The 12,536-nt window shown below is 54.4% G+C and overlaps 1 protein-coding gene across 2 annotated transcripts in view; it reads right to left on the bottom strand.

Moving 5' to 3' along the window:
• The window catches only part of IQSEC1 (IQ motif and Sec7 domain ArfGEF 1), a 377,460-nt gene that overhangs the window by 164,566 nt on the left and 200,358 nt on the right, over positions 1-12,536 (bottom strand). Inside the window, exon 1 of one of the 2 annotated variants that reach the window (XM_045990566.1) lies at positions 802-1,219. The exons of the other annotated variant lie outside the window; for it this stretch is intronic. Within the exon in view, the coding sequence (XP_045846522.1) occupies positions 802-824 (23 nt within the window). The 5' untranslated portion in view covers positions 825-1,219. Of the gene's footprint in view, positions 1-801; positions 1,220-12,536 lie in introns of those variants that run through there. 2 annotated transcript variants of the gene reach the window in all.

The raw sequence follows: 12,536 nt of genomic DNA, 5'->3' as shown, positions 1-12,536 counted from the left end.
GCATCTCACCCCTAAAGCTTCAAGTCCCAGAGGAGAGATCCTGCAAGGCCAGAGCCCAAAGGTTGCTCGCCCCAGAACAGCACAGTGCAGAGCCCCAGAGAGCCGTGTGGGAAGCTGGCGTTCTAATCCGAGGCCCCCCGGGATGCCTAGCTTAACGAGGCACGGGCTTGGGTTTCCATAAATACCCGGACCCGTGATGTCACCACCCCGTGCAGAGTTTAACAGCTTCTGCCGCTGGCTGTAGGCCCAGCAGACGAGGGCTCTGCCGCTGGCCCCACGGAACACCTGCGTGGCCCAGGAGGACACCAATGCCCCCTGCTCAAGACGGCGGGCTGGACCTTCACCTGTCCGTGGAGGACACAGCATCCTGTCCCCACCCCAACCTTCCGGCCAACCTTCCATCAGGCTTGGCTGGAGCGCTGGTCACGAATGAGCGGGGCACCAGAGGCTTCTTCCGATAGACATGCTGAGGGCTCCAGCAAAAGCCAAAATGGAAGAAGTGGCGTCGAAGACCCCGTATATGCATTATGGGGGATTACCTGCCCTCAGAGATAAGGAATTTCACGGCCCAATGGAGACCTGCTGACTAACAGCCTTTTTCTCTTCGTCACCACCAACAAAAACCTCTGCTGCAGGGGACAAACGCTGACACCTCTGCCTGGTGGCCAGCTCCCTCTGCAAGCCCCCTGCATGGCAGCCCACCCCTCCCCCCCAAAGCCCCCACTCCAGCTCCAAGCTCAGTTGGGGCCCCTCTGGCCTCCGGCCCCACGTTTCAGGCATAAACCTGCCACATATACTCACAAGTAGCGTCTTCTGCAAGCCATCCTGTCTGGGGGCAGTTTTCCCCTTCTCTTCCTCTCCAGCTGGGAAGGCTCAGCGTGGTTAGAGGAGAGGCAGGATGCTCAGGCGAGAAGTGGAAGGGAATAAAATTAAATCGAGGGGCGAGTCACATTCCCGGGGGCGGCGGGCTCCTCCGCCCAGGCTGGGGCGGGAGCAGGGTGGCAGCAGCAGGCTCCGTGGGGGCCCGGGCACAGCAGGGCTCACACAGTGCCCAGAAGCCTGCGAAGTCGTCCAGTCACCATGGTCGCCAGGTTGGGCGGGGGCGTCGGTCTCGATGCTACCTGGGACCACCTCGGGCTTTTTCCCTCCCGCACATCCGGGGTGGCTGAGCGCGGGGAGGAGGGGAGGGCTGGGGGAGTCTGCGCCCGCTTTGCTCTCGCAGCATCCGGAGGAGGGGCGGGCGCTCGCGAGCCTCCCCCCCCCCCCCCCCAACCAGGCGCCCAAGGAGCAACGTAGTGCGGCCGCGCTGGACCAATCGCCGAAGCGCTCGTCGCCATGACAACTGCAGCATCAGGCGCGGCCACCCGGCGGCGCCCTCGCTGCAAAGTCACCCGCCCGACGGAGAGCGCCCGCGCGGGTGCGAGGCTACCGCAGCCTGCCCGGGGCCCCTTCCTGGCTGTCGCTGGAAACCTGGAAATCTTGTTGCTAAAATAGACGCGCTGCCCGGAGCCTGCGATGACGCTGCTTTCCAGGGTGGCTTCTCTGCCTTTGGCACCGAGACATGCGAGCGATGGAAGGCACAGGCTGGCACCCTGGAGGCAGGCCTACCGATTCCAAGGCTGGCTCTGCCTCCGAAGGGCCTGGAGACCTTGGGCAAGCGGCTTCCCTTCTGGGAGCCTCGACTGATGCTACCGTAGAATGGGATCATTACGCCTACCTCACAGAGGTTCCAAGAGGACTTGTCACACACAGTAGCTGCACAGGGGCACAGCTGTTATTATTTGTACTGGCCATGTCCTGGAGACAGGGAGAATCTCTGGTCTAGCTGTGGTGCCCACTCACTCACTCACTCACTCATTTATTTGACAAACACCCCTGACCACCTTCTCCGTGCCAGGCACTCCTCGTGGACAGGCAACTTAGTGATGAAGAAGGCAATGCTCTCATAGTATTTACATCCCAAGAGGGAGATGGGAAATCCACATGTAGTCAAATTTTTAATTTTACATGGTAAGGATGAGGACAAAAAGTAAAGCAGAAGACGGAGAAAGGAGGCGGATAGTGGGCGAGAGGGAGGAAGACATCTATCTCAGAGGGGGTGGTCAAGAGGGCACATGTGGCTGAGACCCGAATAATGGAAGATCTAGGAAAGGGGCATTCCAGAAAGAGGGAAGAGTTAGTGTCAAGGCCCTGAGGCAGAAATGAGCAGAGTTTGTATCTGAGTAACAATGAGGAAGCCAGTGTGGCTGGAGTGAATGAGCCACAAGGAGGTGAAGTTGAGAAGGTCTACATCCGTCCTCTCCCCCCAACCCCCGCCACAGATTTACTTTTCTTTCATGCACAGATCTCTCTCTCTTTTCTTACCTGATGCTTAACTGATCAGAGTCTGTTTCCCTATCCATAAATCGGGAATCCAAAATCTATCTCAGATATATACACCTACATAATTTTTATGTCCATTATGATCTTTATGACAACCTCAATGAAGGATAAGGTTATCATCCTATTTTAAGGGGAGAAAATTAAAGCCAGAGGTGTAGCAGCTGCCCCAGAGTCACACAGCTGGTGAGCGGTATGCCAGGGGTATGTGGGTCAAGTCCCTGCTCTTAAGCACCTGCGAAACTTCCTCATTGGGAAGATTGCATGAGAGAAGAGGTATGAATGCCCCGCCTCCAGTTGGCAGCTCAGAGGGCCATTCCCTTTTTCCTATTCTCTCCCGACTCTGAGATCCGCTGAAATTAGGGGAAGGAGGAACGTCGCATCCTTCAGTTTTGTTCCTTCCCTGACAGTGGAGAAAATGGAACTCAGAGAAGGTGAGTAACTTGCCTCAAGTTGCACAGCACTGAGTAGTGGGGGTGGGACTGGGACCCAGGTCTTCTGGCTCCATGTCCCGTATGGAGCAGGGATAGAGCTGAGCATCTGAGTGGCAGTGGTAAATGACATCAGAACCGCGCGATGCTTCCCAGTTCACTCTCTGGAAGCAAATCTTTGAGGAACCAATCTTCCTACACTGTGGACTTCCCTTCCTGAGAAGAAAGCTGTCATGGATGTAATTTGTAATGCTGTGGGCTTAACATGTTACAGATCCTGCTCTTACTGCTCTCGCCCTGCCCTCTCTCCCGACTGAAGTTGTACCAGATTATTTTATTTCATTTTGTTTTGTTTTGCTTTATTTTAAGATTCTATCCATTTGTCAGAGAGAGAGAGCAAAGCAGGAGGAAATGGCAGGCAGAGGGAGAAGCAGGCTCCTCACTGAGCAGCGAGCCCGATGTGGGACTCGATCCCAAGACGCTGGGATCATGACCTGAGCTGAAGGCAGCCTCTTAACCGAATGAGCCACCCAGGTGTCCCTGCACAAGATTTTAATAACAACGCAAACATAACAACACTACAACCATGAGGGCTTCATGAGGATTGTTTTGTCACATCCGATGTTCAGTGAATCCTCAGAGTCACCTCCCGAAGTAGGTGGATTACGACCCCCTAGAGAGGTCTCACCTTGACACAACATCATGGGGGGCGGGACCCCCATCGGCACGTTCATTGCTTCCTGGCACTTCTTCCTTATAAACTTACATGTCTGTTTCTTCTACGTTACATTGTTAATTTCAAAATATGGCAAATGATGAAGACTCCAGCATTCAGAAACAAATGTCAAGAGTGTAGCAAGTGTTTACAGGACACCTGGGCTGTTTTGATTTCTGATGGTGGTGGGCCAGGCTTCAGGAAGTCTCCAAAAATCATGGAGCTGAGGCCCGGTGGGAATTGGTGTTGGGACAGCAGCAGCTGTTACTCACTCTCGAGGTCCCTCTGGAAATGCCCATCGTCCCATCCCCTCACTCCCACCTTGTCACTGTGGGCCCCTGGAAGCCACCCGGACTAGAATGGGAAAGTGGCTGAGAAAGAGCGGGTGGGGAAATTTTCCACATCCAGGACTCCTCTCCCCGGCTGGAAAATTCCAGTCTGCTGGCTGATAGGCACATTCACAGAGGGAGCGTCTGGCTGCTGCATTCGCTGCCGATGTGCCCCCATCTGTCCCCAGCATGAAAGGAGCACAACAGTGTTTGGGAAGAGGTAGGACAGAAAGAGCTGGAGCACACTGTCCACAGATCCTGGGGTCACAGAACCTTCCAGGCTGAGAGCTCTGGAGTCCCAGGGTTCAAACCTCTTGCATGGGGGTAGTATGGAGCCCAGGCCCTCGTCCTCAGGCCCTAAACTGTCCTAATCATGGAAACACAGAACCATCCCCATTCTGACTCTTCAAATCTCAGAATCTCAAATCTTTCAAATCCTAGATTTTTTTTTTTTCATTTAAGCATTACACTTTAAAGAAACAAAACCTTAATGGTACAAATAACCTGAAGATCTCTTCGCTTTGAAACAAAAGAAAATCCCCTGGACCACTCCCCTTTCCCACCTCTGCAGAGGTAACTGATGTTCTCTATTTGGAGCACATCCTTCTAGAACGTTTGCAATGCATGTAGCTATATTTATAGTCCTATAGAAAACATAAAGAATTACGTGGCCCCTAGAAAATGGTATCCTATTAAATTATGAAGTTTTTAAAATTTTAGTTTCACGACACCAAAAGACACAAAGACAACTGCAGTGAACTCTGGTGTCCCCAGCTGCTACTACAAGAATTAGGACGTGACAAGTCTGATGGAAGCCCCATCACCATGTCTCTTCCCTCCTCCCCAACCCTTCCCTCCTCACAACCCCACAGTGATTTCACCCCAAAGTGAATCGTTCCTATATGTTGCTCCTACCCATATGGGCGCCCACAGAGGGCAGCAATGCTTGCCCACGTTTTTAAACTTTACACAAACGGAATCGCACTGCACGTCGCTTTCTGCAATTCTCTTTCCCCAGATGGAATCTCTAAATTTGCTTGCTGAGTTGCCAAATCACAGGCTTTTCTGATCCCAGCCATGGGCTGGGCTCCTGGAGCTGGGAGGGGGCCTGGCAGGCTCGTGTTCAGCCCTCCTTGAGCCTGCACCCCCCGCTTCTCACGTGCACATGGTGGAGGCAGAGAGGAGGCGGCTAGAGCAATTATCTCTGGAAAGGCACACGGACTCCCGGGAGCTTGGCAAACACCCTGTCTGCAACAGACCGAATCCCACTGAGGTGTATTGTCCTCTGTCCTAGGGGAGAAGCCCAGCCCCTGGCCCCAGGACAGCTTTTGCAGGGGTCCATGACAGGCTGCTAAGACACCGTCCGTGGCTGCCACTTCTCAAGGCCATTTGGAGCCCAGGCCGATGGAGACTTGGAAGCCATGGGGCTGGCATCAGTCTCTCTCCCCATGCTGTGCCAGGAGGGACACTCCCTGCAGATGCTCCCGCTGCATCTGGACTGTGCTGGTAGGGGTGAGGAGGCATGGGAGTCGGGCGTCCCTTGGTGTGTCCCTTCTCCAAGGCTGGGACTCTGTGTCCTGTTCACCAGAGCGCAAGAACCAGCAGGAGCAGAGGGTGCTGGGAACAGCCTCTGCCCTTCTGAGCTTCCACTCATCAGCCTGCAAGGGCCCCCAGTGGGATGGAGGGCGGGCGTGACTGTGAACGAGAGACACCACTGGCCAAGGGCTTGGCCAAGGATGGACCAGTGACAGACCCTAAGCCAGAGCTGATGGGGTCTGAGTGTGCCTTGGGGTGTGGGCTCCCAGCCTCTCCCAATAGGTGCTGTACTCCTGCCCTGCTCCCCCAAGGTGCTCCTCCTTCTCAGCAGGCCATGTAGCCTGATGGTCAAGGCTAGGAGCCACCTGCGCCACCAGCCACGTGACTGTGGGCAGGTAACCCATCTATGCCCTGAAGCTCACAGGGCATGTCCCTCTATCTCTAGGTAAGGACTTAATGAGTTAACAAGTACAAAGTGGTTAGACCGTGGCCCGACAGCCTACTCGCACTAGAAGTGTTAGCTAGTGTGGTTATTGTTCTTGAGCCAGCTGGGCTGCTGGGAAGTTCACTGAACTGAAATTCACTGGGCAGTGGTGTTCGAAGACGGAGCTAACACCTCCCCACTCCCCCACGCCCCCCGCTGAAATGAGAGCATCCAGTGCGTCCCAAGCCAACCTCACAGCTCCTCCCATCTCTCACCTTTCTGACTACTTTGACTAATATTTTTCTTAAATCTAAAAATAGTTTTTATTTAAAAGCTAATCTTTCTGTCACTATGGTACATGGTGCACCCAGTGGGCTAGTTACACCACTGATAAACATTCAGAGAAATAGAGAAATAGGGTCGCGAAATAGGGAAATAGGGTCATGAAAGAAAAATTGTTCCCCCGAGGCCCTCTTGGGGTCTCCTTGGTCCTCTTGGGGACCTCCGAGGGTCCCCAGCTGGGAAACCCCGTGCTGATGCTGGGGACATCAGGCCGGGGGAGCACAGGACGGGCGTCTGTGCAAGCGGTGGGAAAGGCCGGGCTCATGAGCTGGGTCAGGACAGACCGTGAATGTGTGTGGCAGTGTCTGGGGAAGGTCACAGGGCAGTTTGTGGTCACAGTGGGGTTGGAGACTACCCCTTTCCCTTCCAGGAAGCCCTTCTGGCTTGTCTCGACTGGAGGGTTCTATGTGTGTGTGTGTGTGTGTGTGTGTCTGTCTGTCTGTCTGGGTCTGTCTTCGGTGATTGGCACTGCTCCTCGGAATCAGAGTGGAAAGGCCTCAGGCCTGTATGAGAGGGACAGCAACCCTCCAATGACCACATCAATGCCACAGCATCTTCATGGGAATCCACAAAGCTGTACTGGGCTGTGCGTGGTTGGGGACCAGTAAGTGTGGCCACCCCCTGCCCAGCCCCTAGTTCCTAGGATCATGAGCATTCCTTGACCACAAAGCAGCCCTAATTCCCCATCCACTTCCATCTTCAGCCACAGAATTCCGACTACTTGCCTTGGGCCAGGCCCAGTCTAGGCAGTGGAGGGGACTAAGGTGAGAGAAAGCCACGCGTCCTGCCTGGAGGAATGGAAGAGGTCTTGCGGCTTGCGGTGAACAGCCAACCCACCCTCCCCCTGCCCAGCCGCCTCCTCTCTCGGCAGTCACCCCTGCGTCCCCCTCAGTATCTGGGGCTCAGATGGAGCTGATGCTACTCCCAGGAAGAGACACGCACTCGAGCTGGGCCCATGACAGGCAGGCCCAGACTTCACTGGCATTGTCGGAGGTAGAAGCTCCGTACTTGAGTTCGAACTTCAACCTGAAAGATGGGAGCCGCACTTTCCATGGAGCCCCTTGAGAAGGAGGCCGGTGCAGGGGAGCCAGACTCAGCGGAAGAGAGACAGAGCCAGCGTCAACATGGGAGCCTCTGGATCCAGTCATGCCTGAAGCTTTGAGGTCGTGTGAGCGGATAATCCCATTTCCTTTAGGACTCTCTGTCACTTACCACCGAAAGTCCTAATACATGTCCCTCCCAATAGTTATGACTCCGAGTGAATATTATAATACGGAGTGACTGTTTCAATGGAATTGTACACAGAATACAAGGTGGTATGGGAGAAGGAGGGACACGTTTCTGGAAAAGAGACACAGGAAGAGAAAATGGAAGCTTTCTGGAAGGCAGAACCTGAGTCTAAAAGGAGGACCAGAAGCTCGTCGGGCAGACAGTGCATAGAAAGGCACACAGGCAGGTGGAACAGCAGATGGAAAGGCCTGGAGGTGAGAGGCACAGTAATGAGGGCCAACTTACCTTCATGATGAGGGTAATGGGGAGCCACAGAAAGATTCTGAGTAGAGGAGGGACATATGACTAAATAAATCCCTTCATGGGGTATGGGTTCAAGGAGGAGAGGTTAGAGGCAGGGGGACAGTGCCTCTGGAGAAAGGTAATGTCTTGAGGCCTGTGGTGGACAGCCAGCCAGCACTTCGCTCTACCCCGCAGACAGCATGGGGTGCGATGGGAGAGAAGAAATGCATTGGGGAGAGGTGTGGGGGAGGTATAATGGAAAGGCAGGATCAAAGGCAACACCCAGGTTCCTAGCTTGGGAACCATTTACCTACAGGGTAAATGGGTGCCATTTACCTACAGGGGGACACAGGAGAAGGTGTAGAGCATAAGGAGAAAGATGACCTCACCCCGTTTGGCTGCGTTGGGGCACAATGCCTCGGGGACACCCGCGGAAACATCCAGAAGGCTACAAGAATCTGGCTGGAGCCACAGCTCCAGGAGAAAGGGGTGGGGAAGGAGTGCGGGTGCAGGGAGAAAGCTGGGCAGAGTCCTGGGCATGTGGACATTAATGGAAGAGAGCTGCTCAGCTCCCTGCCCACAGGCGCAAGCTCCACGCCTTCCCATAACACATCCCGGTGCCAGCGTGCTCACTCCCAGCCCCGGGACTGGGTTGCGTTCCCTGGCCCCACCCCTCAGATCCTTCCTGGGGATCCACCATCTGCCCTGCCAGTGAGCTAGGCCCCGCCCCTGCCTCCCCAAGGACCTGACATGATGTCATGGCATTTCTTAGCAAAAAAGAATCCAAGCTGAGCACTAGACTTCGTTCTCAAAGATGTTCATCACGGTGTTATTTACAACAACAATAAGCAAACCAAAACCCCAAACAAATATTAAGGTCCAACATGGGGGCCGGCTATAAACACACGGTTCTTCATGTGCTGGGCTCCCATGTGGCCTTTAAAAGGGAGGTTTGCAAGCAACCGTGTTGACACTGTTGTTAGTTAACAAAAAAGTAGGTCAGCAAATGTGTCTTTGGTACGAAACCTGCAATGTGAGTGTAACACAACCAGAAACATGCCAGTATGCCACCGTTAAGAGTTCCCACCTCTGAGTGGGGGAAGTCCTGGTCAAATTTATTTCCCTTTTCATTTCAATTGATTTTTCTTCGTTTCTACAACGTGCTTAACCAGAGTAAGGGGGGAAATACTACATTCTGCAGGGGTTAGCGCACAGGTCTGGAGTCAAATGTGGATTTGAATCCAGCTCCCCTGCCTGCCTCGGTGTTGGCACGTCCTAGCTCCTCTCTCGGCCTGGTTTTCCCTCCAAGGATCCGGCCCTGCCCCTCCCACAGGACTGTATGAGTGAATTAGGCAGCACCCCAGGAACAGTGGGTGCCCAGGACGGGAATGGCACAGAGATGACCAGCATCCCCAGGGGTCATAGAATCAGGACCCTGTGGGTGCACCTCAGTGGCTCCGCTGGTTGAGCATCCAACTCAGGTCATGATCTCGGGGTCGGGGTTGTGGGACAGAGCCCCGCGTGGGGTTCCATGCTCGATGGGGAGTCTGCTTCAGGATTCTCTCTCTCCTTCTGCCCCTCCCCCTGCTCATGGCACGCACGCTCTCTCTAAAATAAACAAATAAATCTTAAAAGAAAACCAGGACGCAGTGCAGGTGACCCTTGGGCACAATGTGCTGGGCTGCATGCTGGCGGCAGCCCTGAGTGGGTGGGTCCTACTGAGCTGAGCGCCCGAGTTCAGCCCCAGGACCCCTTTCTGAGCCCCTGATAGAGTTTTCGCAGTCGCGTCGTGGATGGCAGCACAGTGAGTCCCTTTGCAGCCTCTGACCCAGGCGTCCTCACCCTGAGTTACAGATGGGGATGGAGGTTGGACACGAAGCCCAAGGTTGCCTCTAGAACCTCGCTACAAAACCTGTTCCGGGCCTGAGGGGAACCTAGGCCTAGAGTCAGGTTCCACTGGGCTCCCAAGGGTAGGGGCAGCTGTCGGAGTTCTTCCTATGGGATCCTCAGACCTGGAGGCCAGACTGGGCCTGTGGAGAGGACCATGAACAAGATGCTGACCTTGGGGAACCTGGGTCTTGCGGCCTCCTCTCCCCACACCTCCAGCTGGCTCTGGGCCCACATTTCCCTTTGCCAGTCACTTGCTTGCCCTTACCAGAGAGGGGATTCTCTAGGCCAGGGTTGGCTGATCTGGCTGTTGACCTGGGCTACCAAGGGGGCCCAGGTGGGAGGGTTGGGGTCCTGAGTCACCACCTGCAGAGAGACACAGCCCATCTGGCCTGATGAAGGCTGTCCCCAGGGCAAACTGGGGTGAGACAGGCTGGGGGCACAGCGGGCATGGACTCTGCTCTCAGATCTCAGTTCGGGTCGCAGCCTTCTGCTTACCTGCTGTGTGGCCTTGGGCAAGTGACTGCCTATCTCTGTGCCTCGGTTCCTACCCCAGAAAACGGGAAAAGCAAATCCTTCCTGCTCTGGCTTCCCGTGGCCCTCAGACTAGAATCCACATGTCTGGCCTGGCATCATGACTCTGCCACTCTCATTCACACGTTGACATTCCCCCTTTGGCCACTCTGTTCTGCGCCAGCCTAGCTCCTGCCTTAGACCCTTTGCACATGCTGTTCCCTTTATCAGACCTCCCCCCACCTTCCCGCCCGCCCAGATCTCTGAAGGGCTCACGCTCTAGATCTCAGCTCAGAGATCACCTCTCTGGGAGGCATTTCCTGAGCATCCTTGTTGAAATGTTCCCCCACATGGCCCCCACCCCCATGCCCATTCTATTTCATCCAGAGCATTTAAACTCATCCTGTTTAGTTGTTTTTTTCTTTTTCAACATCTGTCTGCCCTCCAGAGAATGTTGGGTCCCCAGCGGAAGGATCACGACCTGTGACTTGGTCATCCCAGCCTCTCCCGGGGCACTGATGGAGCCTGGCATACAGTAGGCACCTAATAAACGTTCACCAACTGAAAGAATAAATGGATGCTCTCCAGCCACGCTACCTGGCTCATGCCCCCTGGATCGGAGGGAACATGGGTACCAGCCTGTAGCTTCTCATTATTCCCACACGCCTCAACCTTTGCGGGCTTGGTAAAAATCCCAGCCCAGACAAACGTTCTTCCCACAGTCTAAATCTGCACGGGGTAATTAGTTGCGCATCCGCGCTAATAATAGGTCTTATGATTATAGTTTATTTGCTGCGATTTTAGTTAATGGACCGGATGGAATATTTGCATGTGGAAAGTTCCCCAGCTATTTCGAGGAGCTCCCAAACTCGCCGTCCAGAGGAGAAAAGGCTCTTGGTGCAGAGAGAGCCCTAAGGGCAGGTGGGAGACCTGGAGGCGAGCCCTTCACCTCTCTGTCTCCATCTCATCTGTAAAATGGGGTGACAACATCTGTCTCGCAAGGAAAACGTCTGCGGGCCAATCCCAAGCCTCCACTGCCACGAACCCTGCCCCATGGGCTAGCGCTCGCTTTCAGTAGATTTTTTTTTTTTTTTACTTGAATGAGTTTAAAAGGGAAATTTTCTTTCCCTGCCCTAAGTGGAAAACAGGATCGTTTGTCTGAAACGTATGTCATGGAAGAGCGCCCCTGAAGTTTTGTGACACATTGATGGATTTGTGGGTTCAGTGTCTGTCTTGCCCGCCGGATCACTGGCTCTTCTGTCTGTCCTCTAAACTGCGGGTCCCCCAGGGGCACAGCGTAGATGCTCATCGAGTCAGTGGTGAATGAACCAGCAGGAGAACGGAAGGGTCCAAAGGAGCGGGCCATCCATGCATCTTTTCAGTCTCTGCCTGTTGTACGAGTACCCACTATATGCCGGCATCTACCCGGTGCTGGGAGTCAGCCGTAAGCCAGGTGACGTCTTTTCGGTTCCTCACTCCTTCCCAGTCCCCTTATCCCTGGTCACTTATTGACCGCACTCACCCCCTGGTGGTCTCCTCCAGCCTCCTGGCTTTGTAAACCACCCAGAGGCTGACCATGCCCGTGTTTATATTTCTAACCTTGACCTGTCTGCTAATGGCCGACGTAAGTCCAGGAAGGACTTTTCAGACAGTGTAAGATCGGCATCACCCTCTCACTTGAAACCTGCTCCTCCTGCTGCTTCATTCTCTTGGCAAGGTGATTTCACCCTGCCACTTGCTCTCTCCTTCTCACACCCCACACCTCTCCTCCCACTCCTCCCTCTACCCCCTGCTCTGGCTCCTCTGCACCTCTATAGCCCACCCTGGTCTCGGCCACCCTCTGCACCCTGGATGACCGAAGAAGCCTCCCCGTTCCCTGATTCTGGCCTGGCTCTCGACAGCCTATCTGCAGATAGCAGCCAGACTTGATGCTCTGGTTAAAAGGAAGCAAGGTATGCTCACTGTTCAGCTCAGCACCCTCCAGGACTCCCACCCCACTCAGAGTAAACGCTTAAATCCTCACAATGACCCATCAGGCCCTGATCATCCCCCTAACCTGTCTTCTGTCCTTCTCCCCTTTGCTCACTTTGCCCCAGGTGCAATGTCCTCTTCTTTCCTCCAGCCTGGGAGGCCCTCTCCTTCTCCAGGGCTTTTGCATGTGCTGTGGTTTTTTGCTCAGGGGGATATTAAACATATTTTACATCAGGTGCAGTCTCTTACCTCTCAGAAACACCTGCTACACTAAGTATTAACCCCTTCGTTGCAAGTCCTAGGGATATGCGAGGGGGCCAGGAGTGCGGCTGGACATTGTGGCAGCAGCTACGGGGCCATTCTGGGGGCTTAGGCAGTGGTCTTCAACTTAATGGAATGAAAATCTTTCCATATTTTAACATCAGCCCTGATTCGGCCTGGCCGCCTCCTCTCCCAGCCACCCGCTTATGGCTTTGTCTTCTCCACGCCTTTGCTCA

Source organism: Meles meles, chromosome 20 (genome assembly GCF_922984935.1).
Source record: "Meles meles chromosome 20, mMelMel3.1 paternal haplotype, whole genome shotgun sequence".
NCBI lineage: Eukaryota > Metazoa > Chordata > Mammalia > Carnivora > Mustelidae > Meles > Meles meles.
Note: the sequence above shows the minus strand (reverse complement) of the source record. Positions and strands in the feature narration are given on the sequence as shown.